A 19,502-nucleotide genomic window follows, 5' to 3' on the forward strand; every position below is an offset into this window, starting at 1 on the left:
CTACTACTCTACTCTACTACTCTACTCCACTACTCTACTCTACTACTCTACTCTACTACTCTACTACTCTACTACTCTACTCCACTACTCTACTCTACTACTCTACTCTACTACTCTACTCCACTACTCTACTCTACTACTCTACTAGTCTACTCTACTACTCTACTCTACTAGTCTACTCCACTACTCTACTCTACTACTCTACTCCACTCTACTACTCTACTCTACTACTCTACTCTACTGCTCTACTCAGCCCCAGAAAGGACGGGGAGGGAATGGGGCAATTATTTAGCCAATGAGGAGGACAGCTCAGAGTTACTGTAAGTACTCCGTATATGAGACTTTGCTGCAGCGGTTTCTTGATCGCCCAGGACCTCCCGTCTTTTCTGTTTGTTGTCTGTTTGTTGTAAAATACTCAAAAAAAAGAAGAAGAAGAAATAGCCAAACTGAAACTGATGCAAGATTTTAAAAAAAATCTGTATTTGATAAAAGAAAACCGTATTTGTGACTTATTACTGCAAGAAGAAGCCCTCCGGGGGTGCCCTACTGGCTCACCCGGTAGAGGGGTACCATACAAGGCTGAGTCCTCCTTACAGCAGCAGTCTGGGTTCGAATCCAGCCCGGGCCCTTTGCTGCATGTCATCCCCCCCCCCCTCTCTCTCCTCTCCCCACCATCTCTATCCAATAACTGCAGCCCCCAGCGCTGCAGCGCCCTCCTAACCCACATGACATTTTGTTGTGTGCACACAATGACAGTAAAGTGTCTTGTCTTAGCTTATCTTATCTTAGCTTAGCTTATTTTAGCTTATCTTATCTTACCTTATCTTATCTTATCTTATCTTATCTCATCTTATCTACCTTTTCTTGTCTTATCTTATCTACCTTATCTTATCTTAACTTAGCTTAGCTTATTTTAGCTTATCTTATCTTAGCTTATCTTATCTTATCTTATCTTATCTTATCTTATCTTATCTTATCTTATCTTATCTTATCTTAGCTTATCTTATCTTATCTATAAAGGTGGAAGATGCCAAAAGAGAAAAGAAGGAGCTGTCCACCAGCACTGTGCAGGCTAAAACATAAAGGCATATTACGTATATTAATGACATGGTCGGGAGGAGACGGATGCAGGTTTCTACGGACTGTGACGTCAACCCATGCAGAGCCACCTCCCACCTGATGCAGACTACACCACCTGTAGGTGGGTAGAAAGTAGTGGAGTCTGGATGGGTGGTCTTTGCCCTTGTAGGTCTTGGCAAAGAAAGAAAGAAAAGTGACATAATCCCGCTGATTTTATTATTTTATGGACTCGGGGGGGGGGGGCACGTGCATTCTGGAACATTCGTTTATCAAGAGTATTCCTGACACTGAATCTTAAGTAAGCTCCACTGGGAATGACGTCTTGTGTACTTTCCCCTTCACTGTCCAACTCCTGCCGCTCAGAGTTGCCCGGGCCGGAGGCGGCGCGGAGGGCTACCTCTGGACCACCGGGCAACTCTGAACCGCCTGGCGGAGGGCTACCTCTGGACCACCGGGCAACTCTGAACCGCCTCGCGGAGGGCTACCTCTGGACCACCGGGCAACTCTGAACCGCCTCGCGGAGGGCTACCTCTGGACCACTTGGCAACTGAACCGCCTCGCGAAGGGCTACCTCTGGACCACCGGGCAACTCTGAACCGCCTCGCGGAGGGCTACCTCTGGACCACCGGGCAACTCTGAACGGCCTGGCGGAGGGCTACCTCTGGACCACCGGGCAACTCTGAACCGCCTCGCGGAGGGCTACCTCTGGACCACCGGGCAACTCTGAACCGCCTGGCGGAGGGCTACCTCTGGACCACCGGGCAACTCTGAACCGCCTGGCGGAGGGCTACCTCTGGACCACCGGGCAACTCTGAACCGCCTCGCGGAGGGCTACCTCTGGACCACCGGGCAACTCTGAACCGCCTCGCAGAGGGCTACCTCTGGACCACTTGGCAACTGAACCGCCTCGCGAAGGGCTACCTCTGGACCACCGGGCAACTCTGAACCGCCTCGCGGAGGGCTACCTCTGGACCACCGGGCAACTCTGAACGGCCTGGCGGAGGGCTACCTCTGGACCACCGGGCAACTCTGAACCGCCTCGCGGAGGGCTACCTCTGGACCACCGGGCAACTCTGAACCGCCTGGCGGAGGGCTACCTCTGGACCACCGGGCAACTCTGAACCGCCTCGCGGAGGGCTACCTCTGGACCTCCGGGCAACTCTGAACCGCCTCGCGGAGGGCTACCTCTGGACCACCGGGCAACTCTGAACCGCCTCGCGGAGGGCTACCTCTGGAACACCGGGCAACTCTGAACCGCCTCGCGGAGGGCTACCTCTGGACCACTTGGCAACTGAACCGCCTCGCGAAGGGCTACCTCTGGACCACCGGGCAACTCTGAACGGCTTGGCGGAGGGCTACCTCTGGACCACCGGGCAACTCTGAACGGCTTGACGGAGGGCTACCTCTGGACCACTGGGCAACTCTGAACCGCCTCGCGGAGGGCTACCTCTGGACCACCGGGCAACTCTGAACCGCCTCGCAGAGGGCTACCTCTGCACCACTTGGCAACTGAACCGCCTCGCGAAGGGCTACCTCTGGACCACCGGGCAACTCTGAACCGCCTCGCGGAGGGCTACCTCTGGACCACCGGGCAACTCTGAACGGCCTGGCGGAGGGCTACCTCTGGACCACCGGGCAACTCTGAACCGCCTCGCGGAGGGCTACCTCTGGACCACCGGGCAACTCTGAACCGCCTGGCGGAGGGCTACCTCTGGACCACCGGGCAACTCTGAACCGCCTCGCGGAGGGCTACCTCTGGACCTCCGGGCAACTCTGAACCGCCTCGCGGAGGGCTACCTCTGGACCACCGGGCAACTCTGAACCGCCTCGCGGAGGGCTACCTCTGGAACACCGGGCAACTCTGAACCGCCTCGCGGAGGGCTACCTCTGGACCACTTGGCAACTGAACCGCCTCGCGAAGGGCTACCTCTGGACCACCGGGCAACTCTGAACGGCTTGGCGGAGGGCTACCTCTGGACCACCGGGCAACTCTGAACGGCTTGGCGGAGGGCTACCTCTGGACCACTGGGCAACTCTGAACCGCCTCGCGGAGGGCTACCTCTGGACCACCGGGCAACTCTGAACCGCCTCGCGGTCTCTTTTGTTTACGGAGGCGACGCTGCCGCCTCCGCCGCCGCCGCCGCGCGCGACGGCCAGACAAGCACCCAGACACACAGGCGCGCGCACCCCCGCACGGTCTCGCGGCCAGGAGCCTACCTTCGTGCGTGACCACTCGGAAGCTCCGCGACTTCCTCCTCCTCTTCCTCTCCCCAGACTCCATCGCTCGGCCGCCGTCTCGCCGCCAGCGGCTCGTCGGACGGAGGCTTCTCCCGGCGGAGCCGCCGCTGCCCGCCGCCTTATTAAGCAGTTAACCCCCCCTCAGGCTGGCCGACAGCCCGCCCGCCTGCCGCAGGGAATAAATAAATAACCAGCCATGGCAAAATAAATAAACAGGAATAAATAATGAAGAAATCAGCGTCCTGCGACCGAGCGGGCTGCACTGACGCCGCTCGTGTCATGTGTTTCCATCTCCATCACGCGGCGGCCTGGCTGGCTGGCTGGCTGGCGCGTGTAAATAAATTAATGAGTTTTAATAAGAGAAATTCGTCACATCCCTTTGCGCCGCCTGACGGTGTGCTGTCATCTGCAGGGTCCAGCCACGCGTTCACCTCGGGGGTTGCAACAAGTGCTGCTGTGTGTTTTCCACTTTTCCAGATGACAATAAACAATAAACAACAACAACAATATGAAGGATAACACTAATATATGATCATGATAACAGTGCTAGAATTAGATTAAGCAGGTAAAGACAATGGGTGGAAAGATGGCTACTACTACTAACAACAATAATAATAACAACAACAACAATAACAACAATAATAATAATGATAATGATAATAATAAAAGTATGCAAAGTCATAGAGAGTATTGCTGAACTTGACTTGGGGTGTGATGAGGGCGGCCACATCTCAGCCTATGGGAACAGGGATCACACCACAGCAGGCTCCCTTCCCTCCACCCAGCCCTCCAACCACGGCACCGTGTGATGCTGATGATTGTTACACCGTTAGGGTTGTCTAACTGCTGACAGGGGAGAGCTAAAGCTGACTTTAAAGGTTTTAGTTTGTGTGTGTGTGTGTGTGTGTGTGTGTGTGTGTGTGTGTGTGTGTGTGTGTGTATTCTACTGTAAGTGCAGCTAAACCGATGAAGAAGATGTAAGGAACAGAGCTGCTAGAAACTGCGTGTAGAGAAGAGTGTGGACACATGGGACATGTGTGCACAGGCGATGTTCAAGCTGCAACTCATCCGGGAATCGGACAAACACATGTGCCTATTCAGTCCCGCCAGGTGAGCAATAGGGCCAAATAAGTCAGGTTGTGCTTAAATTGTAAGACTATGTTGCCAAGTTACAATTAGGAATGTGGCAACGGATGTTAATTGGGTTCAATTTGCATGGCTACATAATTCAGACGTAGTCACACGTGTCTGCCTAAATCTGCTGCCTAAATCTGCTGCATACTTGTTAAACTCGACAGTTCGTCCACACTGTCAAGCGATTGCCGGTGACTTTTACACTGAAAGAAAAAAAAGCATGGCTCCTACTTCCGGGTAACTTCCGGGTCGCACGACCTGGCGTATTAGTTGTTTCGTTCTTCGTGGTTGGCTAACTAATAAACCAGATTTAAAGAGTCAGTTAAGTTTTGATTAAAATGGATATCCTCAAAGCTGAGATAGAAAGGAAACGGAAGCATCTTGAACAAAAAGATCTCGTCAACGTGAGTGTGGTGGTGGTTGTTTTGCTAGCCTTGTGCTCACACGTCGGCTGCGTATGTTAGCCTTGGTTTGCTCAGGAAACCGTGTTTATTTTGTTTGAGTCACGTTGTTTTTGCGAGGAGAAATTTACCCGTAAGTTGTTGACATGCAGTGGACCTGAAATGTGGTGCTTGTGTTTGCCTTACATGTATTGTACACGCTAGCTGGGTGTAAGCAAATCACCCTCCAGCTAGATCACCATCCAGCTAGATCAGCATCCACCTAGCTCACCGTCCAGCTAGATCACCATCCAGCTAGCTCACCCTCCAGCTAGATCACCGTCCAGCTAGCTCACCCTCCAGCTAGATCACCGTCCAGCTAGATCACCGTCCAGCTAGCTCACCATCCAGCTAGATCTATATCCAGCTACATCACCGTCCAGCTAGCTCACCGTCCAGCTAGCTCACCATCCAGCTAGATCACCGTCCAGCTAGCTGCTTTGCACTGTCCGGAGCGCCGAGAGATAACCACTGGTTTGATTGATTGATTGATTTTATTTCGAACATGTTAAAATAACAAAATAAGATATATAGGCAGGAATACAAAACAAACGGGAATGACGGTGAACATATTTTGCAAACTCTCTGTAACACAAGTAATAACTGGTCCATGTTGGAAAAGGGCGTAGGATGAAATAAAGAGCTTTTCTGGTCCCACCGCTTTTATAAACAAAACAGCACAAGTCAAACAAGGCACCTTACACATCCTGCATCATGTCATCTTGTTCTAGTCCACCTCTTTGTTCATCCATCCTCCATCTGTTCCGTATGTTGTTTAAACTTACTTAATGATGTATATGTCTTCATTTCTTGTCTACAGTTGATCCATAGATTTGACTCTTTTGATGGTCAGACAATGAAGTTTTGCATTTGTCCTCACTAGTTGTTTTATGAATGTACACATTCCTCTGAAATCATGTTTTCTTTCCCTCATCTGGAACCACTTTTGGACACTGTTTGGTAACTTGATAAACTAACGCTTGATGAATTGTAGTGTAGTCGAGTGAATGAAGAATCTTAGAATTAGTTAACACAACAACAGTAACTAATAAAGTGATTACTGTTAACGCCATTACATGATGTATAACTGCTCCTCCTATTTATTCTTATGCTGGCGGTTTTTCTTGCATAGAGAAAATGAGAATAGTGCAAACTGGGGTGAGAGTAGTAGCTAATTGATATTAGTTATCCTCTCAAACTACTTTAATAGAACAGAAAAAGCCATTCAGCAACTTTGCTGTGAGATAGTCTAATATTATTACCATGTCAGGAAATTCCAGACTTATCCTCAGCTATCCTCATTCATTGCACGGATAACCATCCGATCACATCCTGAAAGACTGGATATTATGAGTATATGACAATGAGTGCTCACTATTCATTGTGGCATGGCTAATGCTGTCTGTTCTTTGCTTTTGGTATTAAGTGGAATGCAAGCTAACTAACCCTGTTTTTTTTTTTTTAGGACACAAAGAAATTCTTCAAAAGGTCTGAACTTGCAAGCAAGGAAGAGGAGGAGTATTACAAAAGATGTGGATATAAGGTAAATTTGTTTGCAAGGGAGGCAACACGCATGCACAGAGAAAGAAGAAAAGGGTGCGGGGGGCATTTTCCTTCCACCTAAATCCCTTATTTCTCTTGTTTCGTATTTCACGGATGCCATCCTAAGTCTTCTTGCTCATATAACACACCTCTAATACTACCTAATGATTTAAATAAGCTTGGCCCATTTGTGCCAAGATCTAAAGGAATATGAAGGCATCAACCAGGTATAAACCATTATATGTGTCTGTTTTGACTGTGCTGTTTTTCCCCAACCTGTATCTGCTGCCTGCGTCTGTAGGTTCAGAGAGAGACTCCTGAGAGTAAGGTATGGGATGGCATAATGAAGGTAGCTGACAGGATGCATGATGGAAGGCTAAAAGAGACTGTGTTCCAAAAACTTCCCCTTCCTTGTCACCCTCCCTCATTGTTCATCAGTCACCAAAAATGGGGATTAAAGCCTGAATAAGTCAGGTTAATTTTATTTGTATAGCCCATTATCAGAAATTACAAATTAGCCTCAGTGGGCTTTACAGCAAACTATGGTAGACATCTTTCATTATTTTCCAGTCTATGCTTGCCATAGACAAAATCTTGTCTCGGAGGTAGCACCGGCTATGGATGTTTGTCCCCTCTTTCCAAACCTTGGTCAAATACATCTGGAAACAGTCCTTAGCTGTAATACCATCCATCTCATGGGGTACTAGATGGGTTGGGATTTTCCACATAGAACGATACAGTCGGTGTTAGGATATTTTGCTGGGTCAGTATCTGGAAATCAGTCAGGTATACACATTTTACACAGCTTACCTTACTGAATTATCCTGATGTGGCTAACTCCACCTACTATCTTATAGTCAGTGGAGCTTAAGACCCAGGTCTGTTCTCTTTCAATATTATTCTGCCCTAATACTACTCCATTGTTCAGATTTTTGTACCACCAGCTATATTAATAGGTGGTCAGGGGGCAGGCTTCCTAACAAATGTGCCAGGTTCCTGCCACAAGTAAAGTTTAACATTATTTACAAACTGGGGAACTGCCGTTGTTCAGAAAGTGAGGGAACAAGGAAAGGAAGCCACAAAAGCAAATTGGGACACAGCCATGATGTGGATTTCAGCATGAAATAGTAAAACAATCAGTTTATTTGCTTGTTTGGTATTATCAAAAAAGTGATGGTGAAGGTGAGCTGCTTCTGTTGCTTTTTATCCTGCAACAGCAGCTCTCATAGTTGCGCCACCTTTCAGTTCTCCCTCGGTTTTGTGTCTCTGGTTTTGTATTGCCTTGACATTGTTGTTCTCAAGAGCAATCTTCTCTGCATTTTTCTTTTATGTTAAGCTGAAAGCCCAAAACGTCTTGACTTATGAAGCTTGTACTCTTTGTAGAAATGCGGCCCATTTTTTAGCAAGATCCATTGTGCATTTGATAGGCTTCCTGTCAGCAGTCTATGTTTTCATTTGTGTAGATTGTGTTGCTAAAAGCACAATCTAAGAGTGCTGAGACGCATGTGCAAAGCATGATCCAGTAGCACATTTGGAATTAACTTGTTGCAGTTTGTCATACTGCTGCTCAACTTTTGCACATAGTTACACTTCAGGGGATGCTGTTTTTTCAGCCATCCATAATATGACACAATACAAATGTTCTATAAGATGAGTGGATATTCTTGCTTCCGCAGGCAGGTAAGTTATTTGGTTTCTTTCTTTTGAAGAACAGCCGAAGGTGAGTCAGACAGGATTTTTCCTGACATGTGTGATGCAAAACTTGTTAAAATGTCCACATATCATCTTGCAATGAAACATGACCCTCATGAATTTTAATGTAGCCGTGTTCTGTTTTATACGAACAATTTGATATTGCTCATTTCTGGGTCTGTATGTTGTGTCATTAATCTTAAATTCTAACCAAATTATCTGGCCATTTCCACCTTGTCATCTTGAAGAATGATAAGAATGAGGAGGGCAGTGAGCCATCTAACTCATCAAATCCAGTGCTGGAACTGGAGCTCACAGAGGAGAAGCTACCAATGACACTGTCACGACAGGAGGTGAGTGGCCTATAGGGCCCACACTTTTCCTCTTGAACTAGCTCTATTTCAGTAAATTGCATGCTAAATGTGTCTTTTCTGTTGCTTCGGTTGCCTAGGTAATCCGACGTCTTAGAGAGCGAGGTGAACCAGTCAGGCTTTTCGGAGAGTCAGACTATGATGCCTTCCAGAGACTCAGGAAGATTGAGATCCTGGCCCCTGAAATAAACAAGGTACAGCTGGTTCCCTGTCAGAGTAGAACTTGAGGTGTCATAATGTATTATACTGAATCCTAAATGCGAAGTGATTATTTTGTTGTGTCAATATTTTATCGAGTGGCGGCATGGTGGCGCAGTGGTTAGCGCAGTCGCCTCACAGCAAGAAGGTCCTGGGTTTGGGAAGGTCCTGGTCCTGGGTTTGAACGCCGGGGTTGTCCAACCTTGGAGGTCGTCCTCTGTGTGGAGTTTACATGTTCTCCTCGTGTCTGTGTGGGTTTCCTCCGGGTGCTCTGGTTTCCTCCCACAGTCCAAAGACATGTAGGTCAGGTGAATCGGCCGTACTAAATTGTCCCTAAATCAAAGTCAAAGTATTTTTATTGTCCCTTGCAGGGAAATTAGTTTGCAGCCAGTATATCGAAAACCCTCACACAAAACATACAAATACCTAGGCAAAATTGACACATCTCTGATGGACAACAAAAAACAACAGGACATAGCGGGCAAGGAGAACCAAAGGAGTTCAAATCTACAGACCAGATCTGTGGACAACAGATGAATACTACGTACTATTTAACAGGTGTGAATTAGGTGTGAATGTGTCGGCCCTGGGATGGCCTGGCCGCCTGTCCAGAGTGTCTCCCCGGCTGCCACCCAATGACTGCTGGGATAGGCTCCAGCATCCCCGCAACCCCGATTGGGACAAGCAGCTTGGATGACGGATGGATGGAAATGTACATATTGTATTGAGATATTTGACATTTTTTAAGAGGCTGTCATTGTGATCTTGCTGCTGTGACCAATTTGCTTAGGGGTTGAGAAATGACCTGAAAGCCGCCATGGACAAAGTTGACCAGCAGTATCTGAATGAAATTGTAGGAGGAACAGAGTCTGGGGAAATGGACACACAACATGACCTGAAAGTGCATGAAGAGAACACAACAATAGAGGAATTGGAGGTAAAAATCCACCAACATTAGACCAGTAATGAGACTCGACTGTTGAACAGATTATTGTTTAGTGTCCCAGGATATGACGGCTTGATTTTAATAACCAAGGGGCTCAATTAGCATAACACCATTTCATTAATCACCATTAAGTGATTTTCTACCGACCCACATGGGTGTTGGCTGTCCCGGGAACTATGAACTGAGCAGCCCTCAATGTTTATCGTGTAGCTTGATTGTGAACGTGGTTATTTCAGAGAGATGAATACTTAGTTAAGACTCAGATTTTGCCTTTTTCTGATGCTAAACACTGTCCTTCACAGGCTCTTGGCAAAACTCTGGGCACTGGAGATGACAACAGAGACCAGGATATCATTGATAAAGTTTTGAGGGTAAGACTGGCATGTTAGGGTTAATACTCCTGCCTGTGCCCCTGAGCAAGGCAGGAGTTGAGAACTGGAGTTGGTCCCTTGGTGCTGCAGCTGCCCACTGTTCCTGTACAATAGGATGGGTTAAATGCAGAGGACTAATTTCGTGGTTAGTGCAGTTGCCTCACAGCAAGAAGGTCCTGGGTTCGAGCCCCGGGGTAGTCCAACCTGAGGGGTCGTCCCGGGTCGTCCTCTGTGTGGAGTTTGCATGTTCTCCCCGTGTCTGCGTGGGTTTCCTCCGGGGGCTCCGGGTTCCTCCCACAGTCCAAAGACATGTAGGTCAGGTGAATCGGCCGGACTAAATTACCCCTAGGTGTGTGTATGTGGGGGGGGGGGGCTGTGATGGCCTGGTGGCCTGTCCAGCGTGTCTCCCCGCCTGCTGCCCGACGACTGCTGGGATAGGCTCCAGCATCCCTGCAAGCCTGAGAGCAGGATAAGCGGTTCGGATAATGGATGGATGGATGGATGGATGGATGGATGGATGGATGGATGGATGGATGGGCAAGACTGGGACTGCTGTCTGTGTCCTGCTTTTGGCTTTAGAGGGTGCTGTTGCACAGTAAATTGTACAACTGCTTTGAGAAAAGTGCGTGCATGAGTCATTTACACAGTAGAGAGGTTCAAGGATTATTTTTGTTGTTGTTGTATTTATAAGTCAGCCCATGAGCTACTAGCCCCCGCCAAGTTTCTGGGACTGTCTGTGTGGGGTTGGAGTGTTTATTTACTGCATGAAATAAGGTCTGTGGTCAACGCAAGCTTAAGAGATTAGGACATTTTGTCCTACATCCTATAATCAAGGCATAAATACCAACTTGGTAAACAACGCTTGTGCTGAAAGTGAGGCAGCAACATTCCTTTATTGTGTAGATGCTTCAGAATCCACAAAGTGAAAGTTCAGTGATTGATCTTACTTCATGTACCCACACTTACACATCTCTGTAGCCTATTCTGAACGAGACCTTATTTGTGGAGCATTCCAAAAAAAGCCATTTATTTATCCAGTAGAGAAAGAGCTGCGGGGACCCGCAAACTCAAAAATGCTGCTCAAAATACACCTTTATATATTTTCCTCCAGTTGAAGATGAATAAAAGTTTCTTCAAATAGTTTTTTCATGTCATTCTGCATGTGCCCTTTTTTTAGAATTCAGTTTCATTTTGGAGAGTGTGTGTGTGTGTGTGTGTGTGTGTGTGTGTGTGTGTGTGTGTATGTGTGTGTGTGTGTGTGTGTGTGTGTGTGTGTGTGTGTGTGTGTGTGTGTGTGTGTGTGTGTGTGTGTGTGTTTGTGTGAGAGAGAGAGAACATTGTTGTAAATATCTCATTTATGTTGTGTTACAGTTTCTTCTGGGTGTCTGGGCCAAGGATCTGAATAGTCGGGAGGACCACGTGAAGCGCAGTGTTCAGGGGAAGCTGGCCAGTGCTACTCAGTCACAGACGGAAACCTACCTCAAGCCTCTCTTCCGAAAACTGCGAAAGAAGGTATCGCCTGGAGAGCGGTCTCTCGATGTTGTTCATGAAATCAGATGAGGGTTTAGTGGGGCGTCCGGGTAGCGTAGCGGTCTGTTCCATTGCCTACAAACATGGGGATTGGTGGTTCGAGTCCCCATGTTACCTCCAGCTCGGTCGGGCGTCCCTACAGACACAATTGGCTGTGTCTGTGGGTGGGAAGCCGAATGTGGGTATGTGTCCTGGTCACTGCACTAGTGCCTCTTCTGACTGGTTAGGGTGTCTGTCCAGGGGGGAGGGGGAACTGGGGGGAATAGCGTGATCCTCCCACGTGCTACGTCCCCCTGGTGAAACTCCTCACTGTCAGGTGAAAAGAAGCGGCTGGTGACTCCACATGTACGGCAGGAGGCATGTGGTAGTCTGCAGCCCTCCCCGGATCAGCAAAGGGGGTGGAGCAGAGACCGGGACAGCTTGGAAGAGTGGGGTAATTGGCCGGATACAATTGGGGAGAAAAAGGGGGGAAAACTCCAAAAAAAAAGAGGATTTAGTATGTTTGTTTTTTGGTTCTGATGCTTTTCTTAACGTCTCGTTTCAGAACCTCCCCGCTGACATCAAAGAGTCAATCACAGACATCATCAAATTCATGCTGGAGAGAGAATACGTCAAGGTATGTCAGAACCTGTCAGTAATACCCAGCACTCCAAGCTAAAGGGACAGACGTTCCTGTGGTCTGTGATTTTCTCTGCAGTTTTGTTTCTGACCTGATGAACGGTCCATTTCAAGGCGCGCTGGTTAGCTTCGGTTGTTTCCAGTTCTTTCCAGTGGTTTCCGGCCATGTGGCATGCAGGGCCGAGAGTATGCACATTTTTATTCCAACCAAATGTGACGCCAGCTGACGCCACGCCACTAACAAGCACACCTTCACCGAGACGGGGACGCAGTCGCTCAAACCAACCGTCCTTAATATCGGCTTTGACTTAATGTTGGACGTATGAGTGGAGACCAGGGTGTAAAGGATATTTTTTTCAGTCTTTGTTCCAGGCAGAATCTTTATTCTAACGTTGCTTCTTGCAGTTCCACTCCCAACATAAAGTTCCTTAACCGCTTAGAACAAAATGAAAAACTGGCTGATACTATTTCTGTGTCAAATTTAAAACAGAAAAAATTAAATATACAATGTAAAATATCAACACAAATTTCAGGGCCCTACATTTCTGCAAAATATTTAAAACATTCTTTCTGTAGCGTAGAGTCTTTATTATACCCATAAAGGGGCAATTTGTGTTGCAGCAATAGTGGAGAAATATTTCGACAAAGCACCTAAACGTAACAATACACACCAAATAAATAAATATTAAATGTAAATAAGCAAATCAGATGATGGAGAAGTCCAGTTGTAGCAGGAATAAAAGACCGATTGACTCTATTAGTTCTACTGAACTTCATCAGACAGGACGCTGGGGGTCATTCACATGTTTTCAGCCTGACGCACCCCATACAAATGGGAGGGTAACACCTGTAATTTTACTTTCTGTTTTGACAATATTGATCATCCTGTTCCTGTTTCTCACAGTGACATTCTGGAACCAACAGATCGAATTGAACGTAGGAGCAGGAGTTTCCGGGGGGAAAACGAGTGCTGTAGCCCCTTTTTACTGACGGCATCCACATTCGCCACAAAACCGAGCTTATTGTCCAGAAACGGGTCAAGATATTTATCGTTGTCAACAAATTCCACCCGTTCACCCCTTTTTTTTTCTTTTGGATCCCCCCCTTTTTTTTTCTTTTGGATCCCCCCCTTTTTTTTTCTCCCCAATTGTACCTGGCCAATTACCCCACTCTTCCGAGACATCCCGGTCTCTGCTCCACCCCCTCTGCTGATCCGGGGAGGGCTGCAGACTACTGCATGTCTCCTCCCATACATGTGGAGTCACCAGCTGCCTCTTTTCACCTGACAGTGAGGAGTTTCACCAGGGGGACGTAGCGCGTGGGAGGATCACGCTATTTCCCCCAGTTCCCCCTCCCCCCCGAACAGGCACCCCAACTGACCAGAGGAGGCGCTAGTGCAGCGACCAGGACACATACCCACATCTGGCTTCCCACCCGCAGACACGGCCAATTGTGTCTGTAGGGACGCCCGACCAAGCCAGCGGTAGCAGCAGGGTTCGAACCGGCGATGGGTTGAGTGACTTTTCAGTGAGCAGAGATTGAAGTCGCCCATGATAAAGCTTGGAGCATCTGGAGAAATGCTCTGAAGACGATGCAGTGTGTGTGAGATTGTCTCCGTCGTGTTCTCCATGTTGACTATTTGTTAACAACAACTGTGGGGGTTCTCCTGGTCAGTAGAAAGAGCAAAGTGAACACGACTGAAATTCAACACCAGGTTCACATAAACTCTCACGGACCACCACCATCTTATACCAGCGTGTGTTTCCATGTAGACGGACGCCGCTGCCTAAATCATTGCTTGTCTTGCCTATATGGGTACTCCAAAGCCCTCCACTGCCAATTCCGGGTCTGAGTCATGCTCCTTCAACCTTGGCAAATGCCAGGATACAGGCATTACTGTATTCCCATAAGCACCCGACGTTGGCTTCCAGCTCATCAGCCTTGCGCCTGTTCGATTGCACATTATCCAGCATGACAGAAGGGAGGGGAACACGATAAAGTTGCATTTTTTTTCCAAGTCTCGTCACATTTTCCCTTGGAAGTATGAAAATATCCTTTGGAAAGTCCAGTCGGACCATGGAAGTGCAGGCATCTCTGCACCGATCCACAGATATTTGGGAGCATGGCGGGAAAACAGAAATAGTACTTTGTGAAGTCTTACCTGCAGATGAAGATAAATTCATTTTCTTGTTTGATATACACTGAATGAGAACATAATGTTATTAGCCGAAGTAGAAATGTCAAAATATCCTTTCTGCTCTGAATCAATTATTGATCGTCCTGTTTTCATTTCCATTTTCGTTCCTCATGAAATAGTGTTTGTTTAACAGCTTTCGTTTTCGTTCCTTTAACTAGTCTGCACTCCTGGTAGAGGCTGAGTTTTTTTCCTCTGTTCTTAAGGCAAATGACGCATATCTGCAGATGGCTATCGGTAATGCTCCCTGGCCCATCGGTGTGACCATGGTGGGCATCCACGCCCGTACGGGACGAGAGAAGATCTTCTCTAAACACGTGGCCCATGTTCTGAACGACGAGACGCAGAGGAAATACATCCAGGTAAGACGCCGGCACACCAGACATTGAACACTTGAATACTGATTCAGAGCCTTGCCCCATGTAAGTCGGCGATAACCCTCATTTTCCCGCCTTTTTGTGACGTCCTTTCTCTCCACAGGGACTGAAAAGATTAATGACCATCTGCCAGAAGCACTTTTCAACTGACCCATCAAAATGTGTGGAATACAATGCTTTATAACAAACAGATGTCAACACAAGGATCACTGCAGTTGGAGTAAAGTCTGATTTTGGAACATTTAAACCTCGCTGGAAAAGACAACAGTAACCGTGGCTTGGATTTCCAACCTTTTCATCGCAAGGACCCTCCAGATGTTAATTTGACAGGAGACCCCTTACTTGAGAAAATGTTTGTATTTGGTTAGAGGAACGTCGGAGCCTGTCACATACCATCAGAATACCCATCCTTCCACCACCACATCTCAGTAAGCTGGCTCGTAAACGTGAAAAACGTGACATCATGTTGAAATTTTGCCGTTACGCCGCGTTTCTCAACCGATTGAGAATCCTCAGCTGGTTGAGAAAAATCCACACATCGCACTTTTAATAAGTCAGTCGTCAGTTACGATCAGGTCGACATACACGAGCGTGTTTAGTTAAGTGTGTTTAGTAATACTCTGCAGAAAAATAGACTTTCGTTTTGTATCGGCAAGTATTGTACACAATCCATTAACTCCCCAAACAGGATGTCCTTTACCAAGGAGGATTATTAGTGTGAGTTCTGTTGCATCAAAGACCCCGTTATTCCTATGATAGGTCGCCTCTCGTAGGGACGGTCAAGTCAATACAGGATTTTGATTTTTTTTTTTTTCAAGGCAAAATCTGTTAACTGGAGTTGTGGCTTGCATTTCTGTGCCATCTTAATAAAATTCCAATTTTATAATGGCAAGCATCACGGGCTTTTTTCATATGCAGCGTGCAATGAGACTGACTTTTAGTTTGGGATGATTGGGTTCTCTTTTTTTTCTCCAATAGCTTAACTATGGAAAAGGACTATTTTGAATCTATCCTCTGTTTTTCCGTCTGCAGGAAAACTTCTTTATAAAGGCTGAATTTTCTCTTATTATCTTGCAGTGATGTGGTTCAGTAGAATTCGCATTCACGCACACGGCTTGACTTCAGGATTCAGTGAGAACACACCGTTCAGATGAGGTAAAGCGTTATAGCCCAGCCACCGTGCACTGTATAACAGGACAAGGTTTATAGATGAACTGGACCCATGTGTTGTTTCCCTAGTGGGAACCCTTTTCCAGCAGTTATGTGATGGGGACAGCCACGTCACACTGACCTTATGCAGTTTGGTAGCCATGGTGACTCGAGCGGTTCCATATAATTATTAAGAGAGTTGTCTGACGCCCTCAACCCACGTCACTACTGTTTGTGTGTCAGTTTCTGGAACAGACGTCACTGTCGGGGACTCGGCTGGAGGGGACAGGTGGCACTGCCGGTATAAATCACTCATGAAATGTCTGATGCTTCCTTGAAACAGGTAATTACCCGAGCCCACGTGTGCTCGAGCTACAGTCTGCAGCCAGCGTTTCTCCCCCGGAGCATCGCATGGTCGCTCGCTGTAGGAGCAGAGTGGGCGTCCTTTCTTCCACCATAATTAACAGTGCAGAGACAACTGAATTATATGACGTCCTCCGCTCGTGTTTACCTGAGAACGCCACAGGTGCCTGGTCAATGCAGTCAGTGAGAAGGAAACTGAAATATTAATGATGATGATGATATCTCACTTAGTTATCCTTATTTATGTTTGATTATTTGATAATAGCCCTGTGATGGCCTGGCGGCCCGTCCAGGGTGTCCCCCCGCCTGCCGCCCAGTGACTGCTGGGATAGGCTCCAGCATCCCGGCGACGCCGAGAGCAGGATAAGCGGTTTGGATGATGGATGGATGGATAGACAACAGGAGGAAATGTCCAATTGAAAACGATTCTGCACAAACGGTAACAGTCGTCTAACCTTGGACTAAAGCTGCATATCTTTCTTTTCTTCCAGTGTAACATGTTTTATTGTCTGCACTAGTCGTGATTCTCGCCGAGCCTCAAGGCCTTAAATTCGTAGTCTCATGAAAATCATTTGCAGTTCATTTCAAACCAACAATGGACTGCCTTGTGTGTTTATCACGGCTCTGGGTGGCTGTGTCAGCCCTGTTATCTCCCAAGGCCGGTGCAGGGCCCAGCTGAGAGGAGACAGAGTTCATCATGGTCGAACGGGCCAGGCCATAGAAATAACCTACCAGGAATGACATGCCTTCCAACAGTACCAAACCCCATGAACTTCCAGACTACAGCAACTAAAGACCTGTTGAGGACTGGTGGTATGTGAAAAAACAAACGAGTTTCCAAGCAAAAAAGACAACACTTTTTTTTTTTTAGCACAATGTTTTTTTTTGTTGGGGAGGATTTGTTCCCCCTTTTTCTCCCCAATTGTACCCGGTCTCTGCTCCACCCCCTCTGCTGATCCGGGGAGGGCTGCAGTCTACCACATGCCTCCTCCCATACATGTGGAGTCACCAGCCGCTTTTTTTCACCTGACAGTGAGGAGTTTCACCAGGGGAATGTAGCACATCGAAGGATCACACTATCCCCCCCCTGAACAGGCGCCTCGACTGACCAGAGGAGGCGCTAGTGCAGCGACCAGGACACATACCCACATCCGGCTTCCCACCTGCAGATACGGCCAATTGTGTCTGTAGGGACGCCCGACCGAGCCGGAGGTAACACGGGGATTCAAACCGGTGATCCCCATGTTGGTAGGCAGCAGAATAGACCGCCACGCCACCTGGACGCCAGCGGGACAATGTTTGACTAACACTGTTAATGTTATGCAGGCTTCTGAAGCTATTACAAGCAGCTCGTGACATCATCTCATCATGTACCCATCCATCCATCCATCCAGCCATCCATCCATTATCTGAACCGCTTATCCTGCTCTCAGGGTCGCGGGGATGCTGGAGCCTATCCCAGCAGTCACTGGGTGGCAGGTGGGGAGACACCGCCAGTCCATCGTACAGGGCCGACACACACACACATTCAGACCTAGGGACAATTTAGTTTGGCTGATTCACCTGACCTATATGTCTTTGGACTGTGGGAAGAAACTGGAGCCCCCGGAGGAAACCCACACAGCCACGGGGAGAACATGCAAACTCCACACAGACCCGGGACGACCCCCAAGGTTGGGATACCCCGGGGCTTGAACCCAGGACCTTCTTGCTGTGAGGCGACCGCGCTAACCACTGCACCACCGTTCTGCCCCTCATCATGTACCACAACAGATAAAAAAGTGCATTGCAGTTTCTCTGGAACAGACAGGGGCTAAGTGTCACACTGACATACGGCCGTTTTACAGTCCATTTGGGCATGGATAAAGGGTGCATGTTAAATGCAAAAGTGGTTGTTTGGGTGAGTACCCCTCAAGTCCAAAAAGTTGTACCATTTAAACTAGAAGTCTCATAAGAGACACCAGTTGTCCTGAACATTTCTCAGATTTTTTTTTTTTTTTTTTGCAATCAAGGATGACTCAAACCCACATCCAAGTAGTAGAGACCGTATGGTAACACTCACAAATGGAGATGAGGAAAACTGCATAAAAGTTGCTCTTTCCACTGCAGTAGCCTACGCCAACTGTTAAAGAGGGCTTCATCCTCCATCGCAAAATCTGAGAAACTTGAGTTTTGCCAAAGCCAGCATGGTCTGCCTCGTAGAGGAAGGGGCTCTTGTGCAGGACAGCGCAGTCACATCTCAATGTGGACATCATATCACCACCAGGTGTAAATATTAGGCTACATGGCTAAACCATAGCCCGGCACAATCCGAAGCAAGATGCACATTTCCAGGAGCAAAATGGGCCCAGCACTATGAAATTCTGCGTCAGGGTCCAACATTTTCTGCTTGTTCTGCTGCCCATCCCCACAAGGATGGGTTCCACTGTGTGAGACTTGAGTATTCAAATCAAAAAGCGGCCTGTGTGCTCTCTGATTAACCTTAATATGGCTCTTGTGCCTGTAATCTCTGCCATGTATCTTGATTATCTACTCATTTGTGCCTGAATAATGATTTGGAAATGAGATTAGAGATGACAGCCAACCTGCCACAGTGGCCCCTATACTTGTGATCTAATAATGCCTGAGCTGTCGGACGATAATGAAAGTTTGTATTCTTGCCATGAGACCCCTCACTATTTTTTTTTCTAATGACCTGGGATCTATGCGGAGTCCCATCAGTGACTGTAAGATCTGGGCTGTCTTCTAAGAGAATGGGCCCTGTGATCCTTTGTTCCTGCGTAGAACCGTGGAAGGGGTGGTTGTAGGAGGGATCCGCTCCGTGCCATTAACTCGTTCAAATCCCCAAGCCTCGTGCAGGGATTAGCCCCACAGTCCTGTGTAATTGTATATATTAGCATGTCAATGTGGAATTCAAAGCAGATGCGTTGTTCTGATGCATGATTGTTATCCGGAGTCCTATTTCAGGGTTAATCATGGGGAGGTTAATTGGGTTAGGTGAGATAATCTTCAAGTGATTTCACGATCACTGAAAATCTTGCAAGCAAGGCTTAGAAAAATTATGAAGACCTAAACAAACAGAAAATAGGCATGCACACAAATCATGCATGCAAGCTGTATTTTTGGAAGAGTGTTGCTCTAAGGCTGGAAAATCATGTCCTTATTAATTGTGTTTTGAAACGATTCTGCTTCGTACATGAAGAACAGGACAACAGCTAATTTCCATAAGGTGGACCATTGCAGGATGTCTTGGCTTAAC

At 47.5% G+C, this 19,502-nt stretch overlaps 2 protein-coding genes across 2 annotated transcripts in view; one reads left to right on the forward strand and one right to left on the reverse strand.

Annotated features, from left to right (window-relative positions):
- The window catches only part of bend7 (BEN domain containing 7), a 13,166-nt gene extending 9,740 nt beyond the window's left edge, over positions 1–3,426 (reverse strand). Inside the window, exon 1 of the mRNA XM_056282509.1 lies at positions 3,298–3,426. Coding sequence (XP_056138484.1) covers positions 3,298–3,361 — 64 coding nt within the window. The 5' untranslated portion in view covers positions 3,362–3,426. The remainder of the gene's footprint in view (positions 1–3,297) is intronic.
- A 1,273-nt stretch (positions 3,427–4,699) lies between these two features.
- prpf18 (PRP18 pre-mRNA processing factor 18 homolog (yeast)) lies at positions 4,700–15,620 on the forward strand. Its single transcript, XM_056281670.1, has 10 exons — positions 4,700–4,856; positions 6,358–6,435; positions 8,375–8,479; positions 8,578–8,691; positions 9,486–9,632; positions 9,944–10,012; positions 11,384–11,524; positions 12,087–12,158; positions 14,561–14,716; positions 14,835–15,620. Exons 1-10 carry the CDS (start codon positions 4,791–4,793, stop codon positions 14,913–14,915), a joined length of 1,029 nt encoding a protein of 342 aa, XP_056137645.1. The 5' UTR covers positions 4,700–4,790; the 3' UTR covers positions 14,916–15,620.
- Positions 15,621–19,502: the final 3,882 nt, after the last annotated feature.

This window comes from Lampris incognitus, chromosome 6, assembly GCF_029633865.1.
Source record: "Lampris incognitus isolate fLamInc1 chromosome 6, fLamInc1.hap2, whole genome shotgun sequence".
Lineage (NCBI taxonomy): Eukaryota > Metazoa > Chordata > Actinopteri > Lampriformes > Lampridae > Lampris > Lampris incognitus.

Excerpts from the sequence above, each read along its gene's own strand:
- prpf18 (XM_056281670.1), top strand. The coding sequence starts at position 4,791 with ATGGATATCCTCAAAGCTGAGATAGAAAGGAAACGGAAGCATCTTGAA. Across the intron at positions 8,480-8,577 it reads TGACACTGTCACGACAGGAG|GTAATCCGACGTCTTAGAGA; the intron begins GTGAGTGGCCTA and ends TCGGTTGCCTAG. Across the intron at positions 10,013-11,383 it reads TCATTGATAAAGTTTTGAGG|TTTCTTCTGGGTGTCTGGGC; the intron begins GTAAGACTGGCA and ends GTTGTGTTACAG.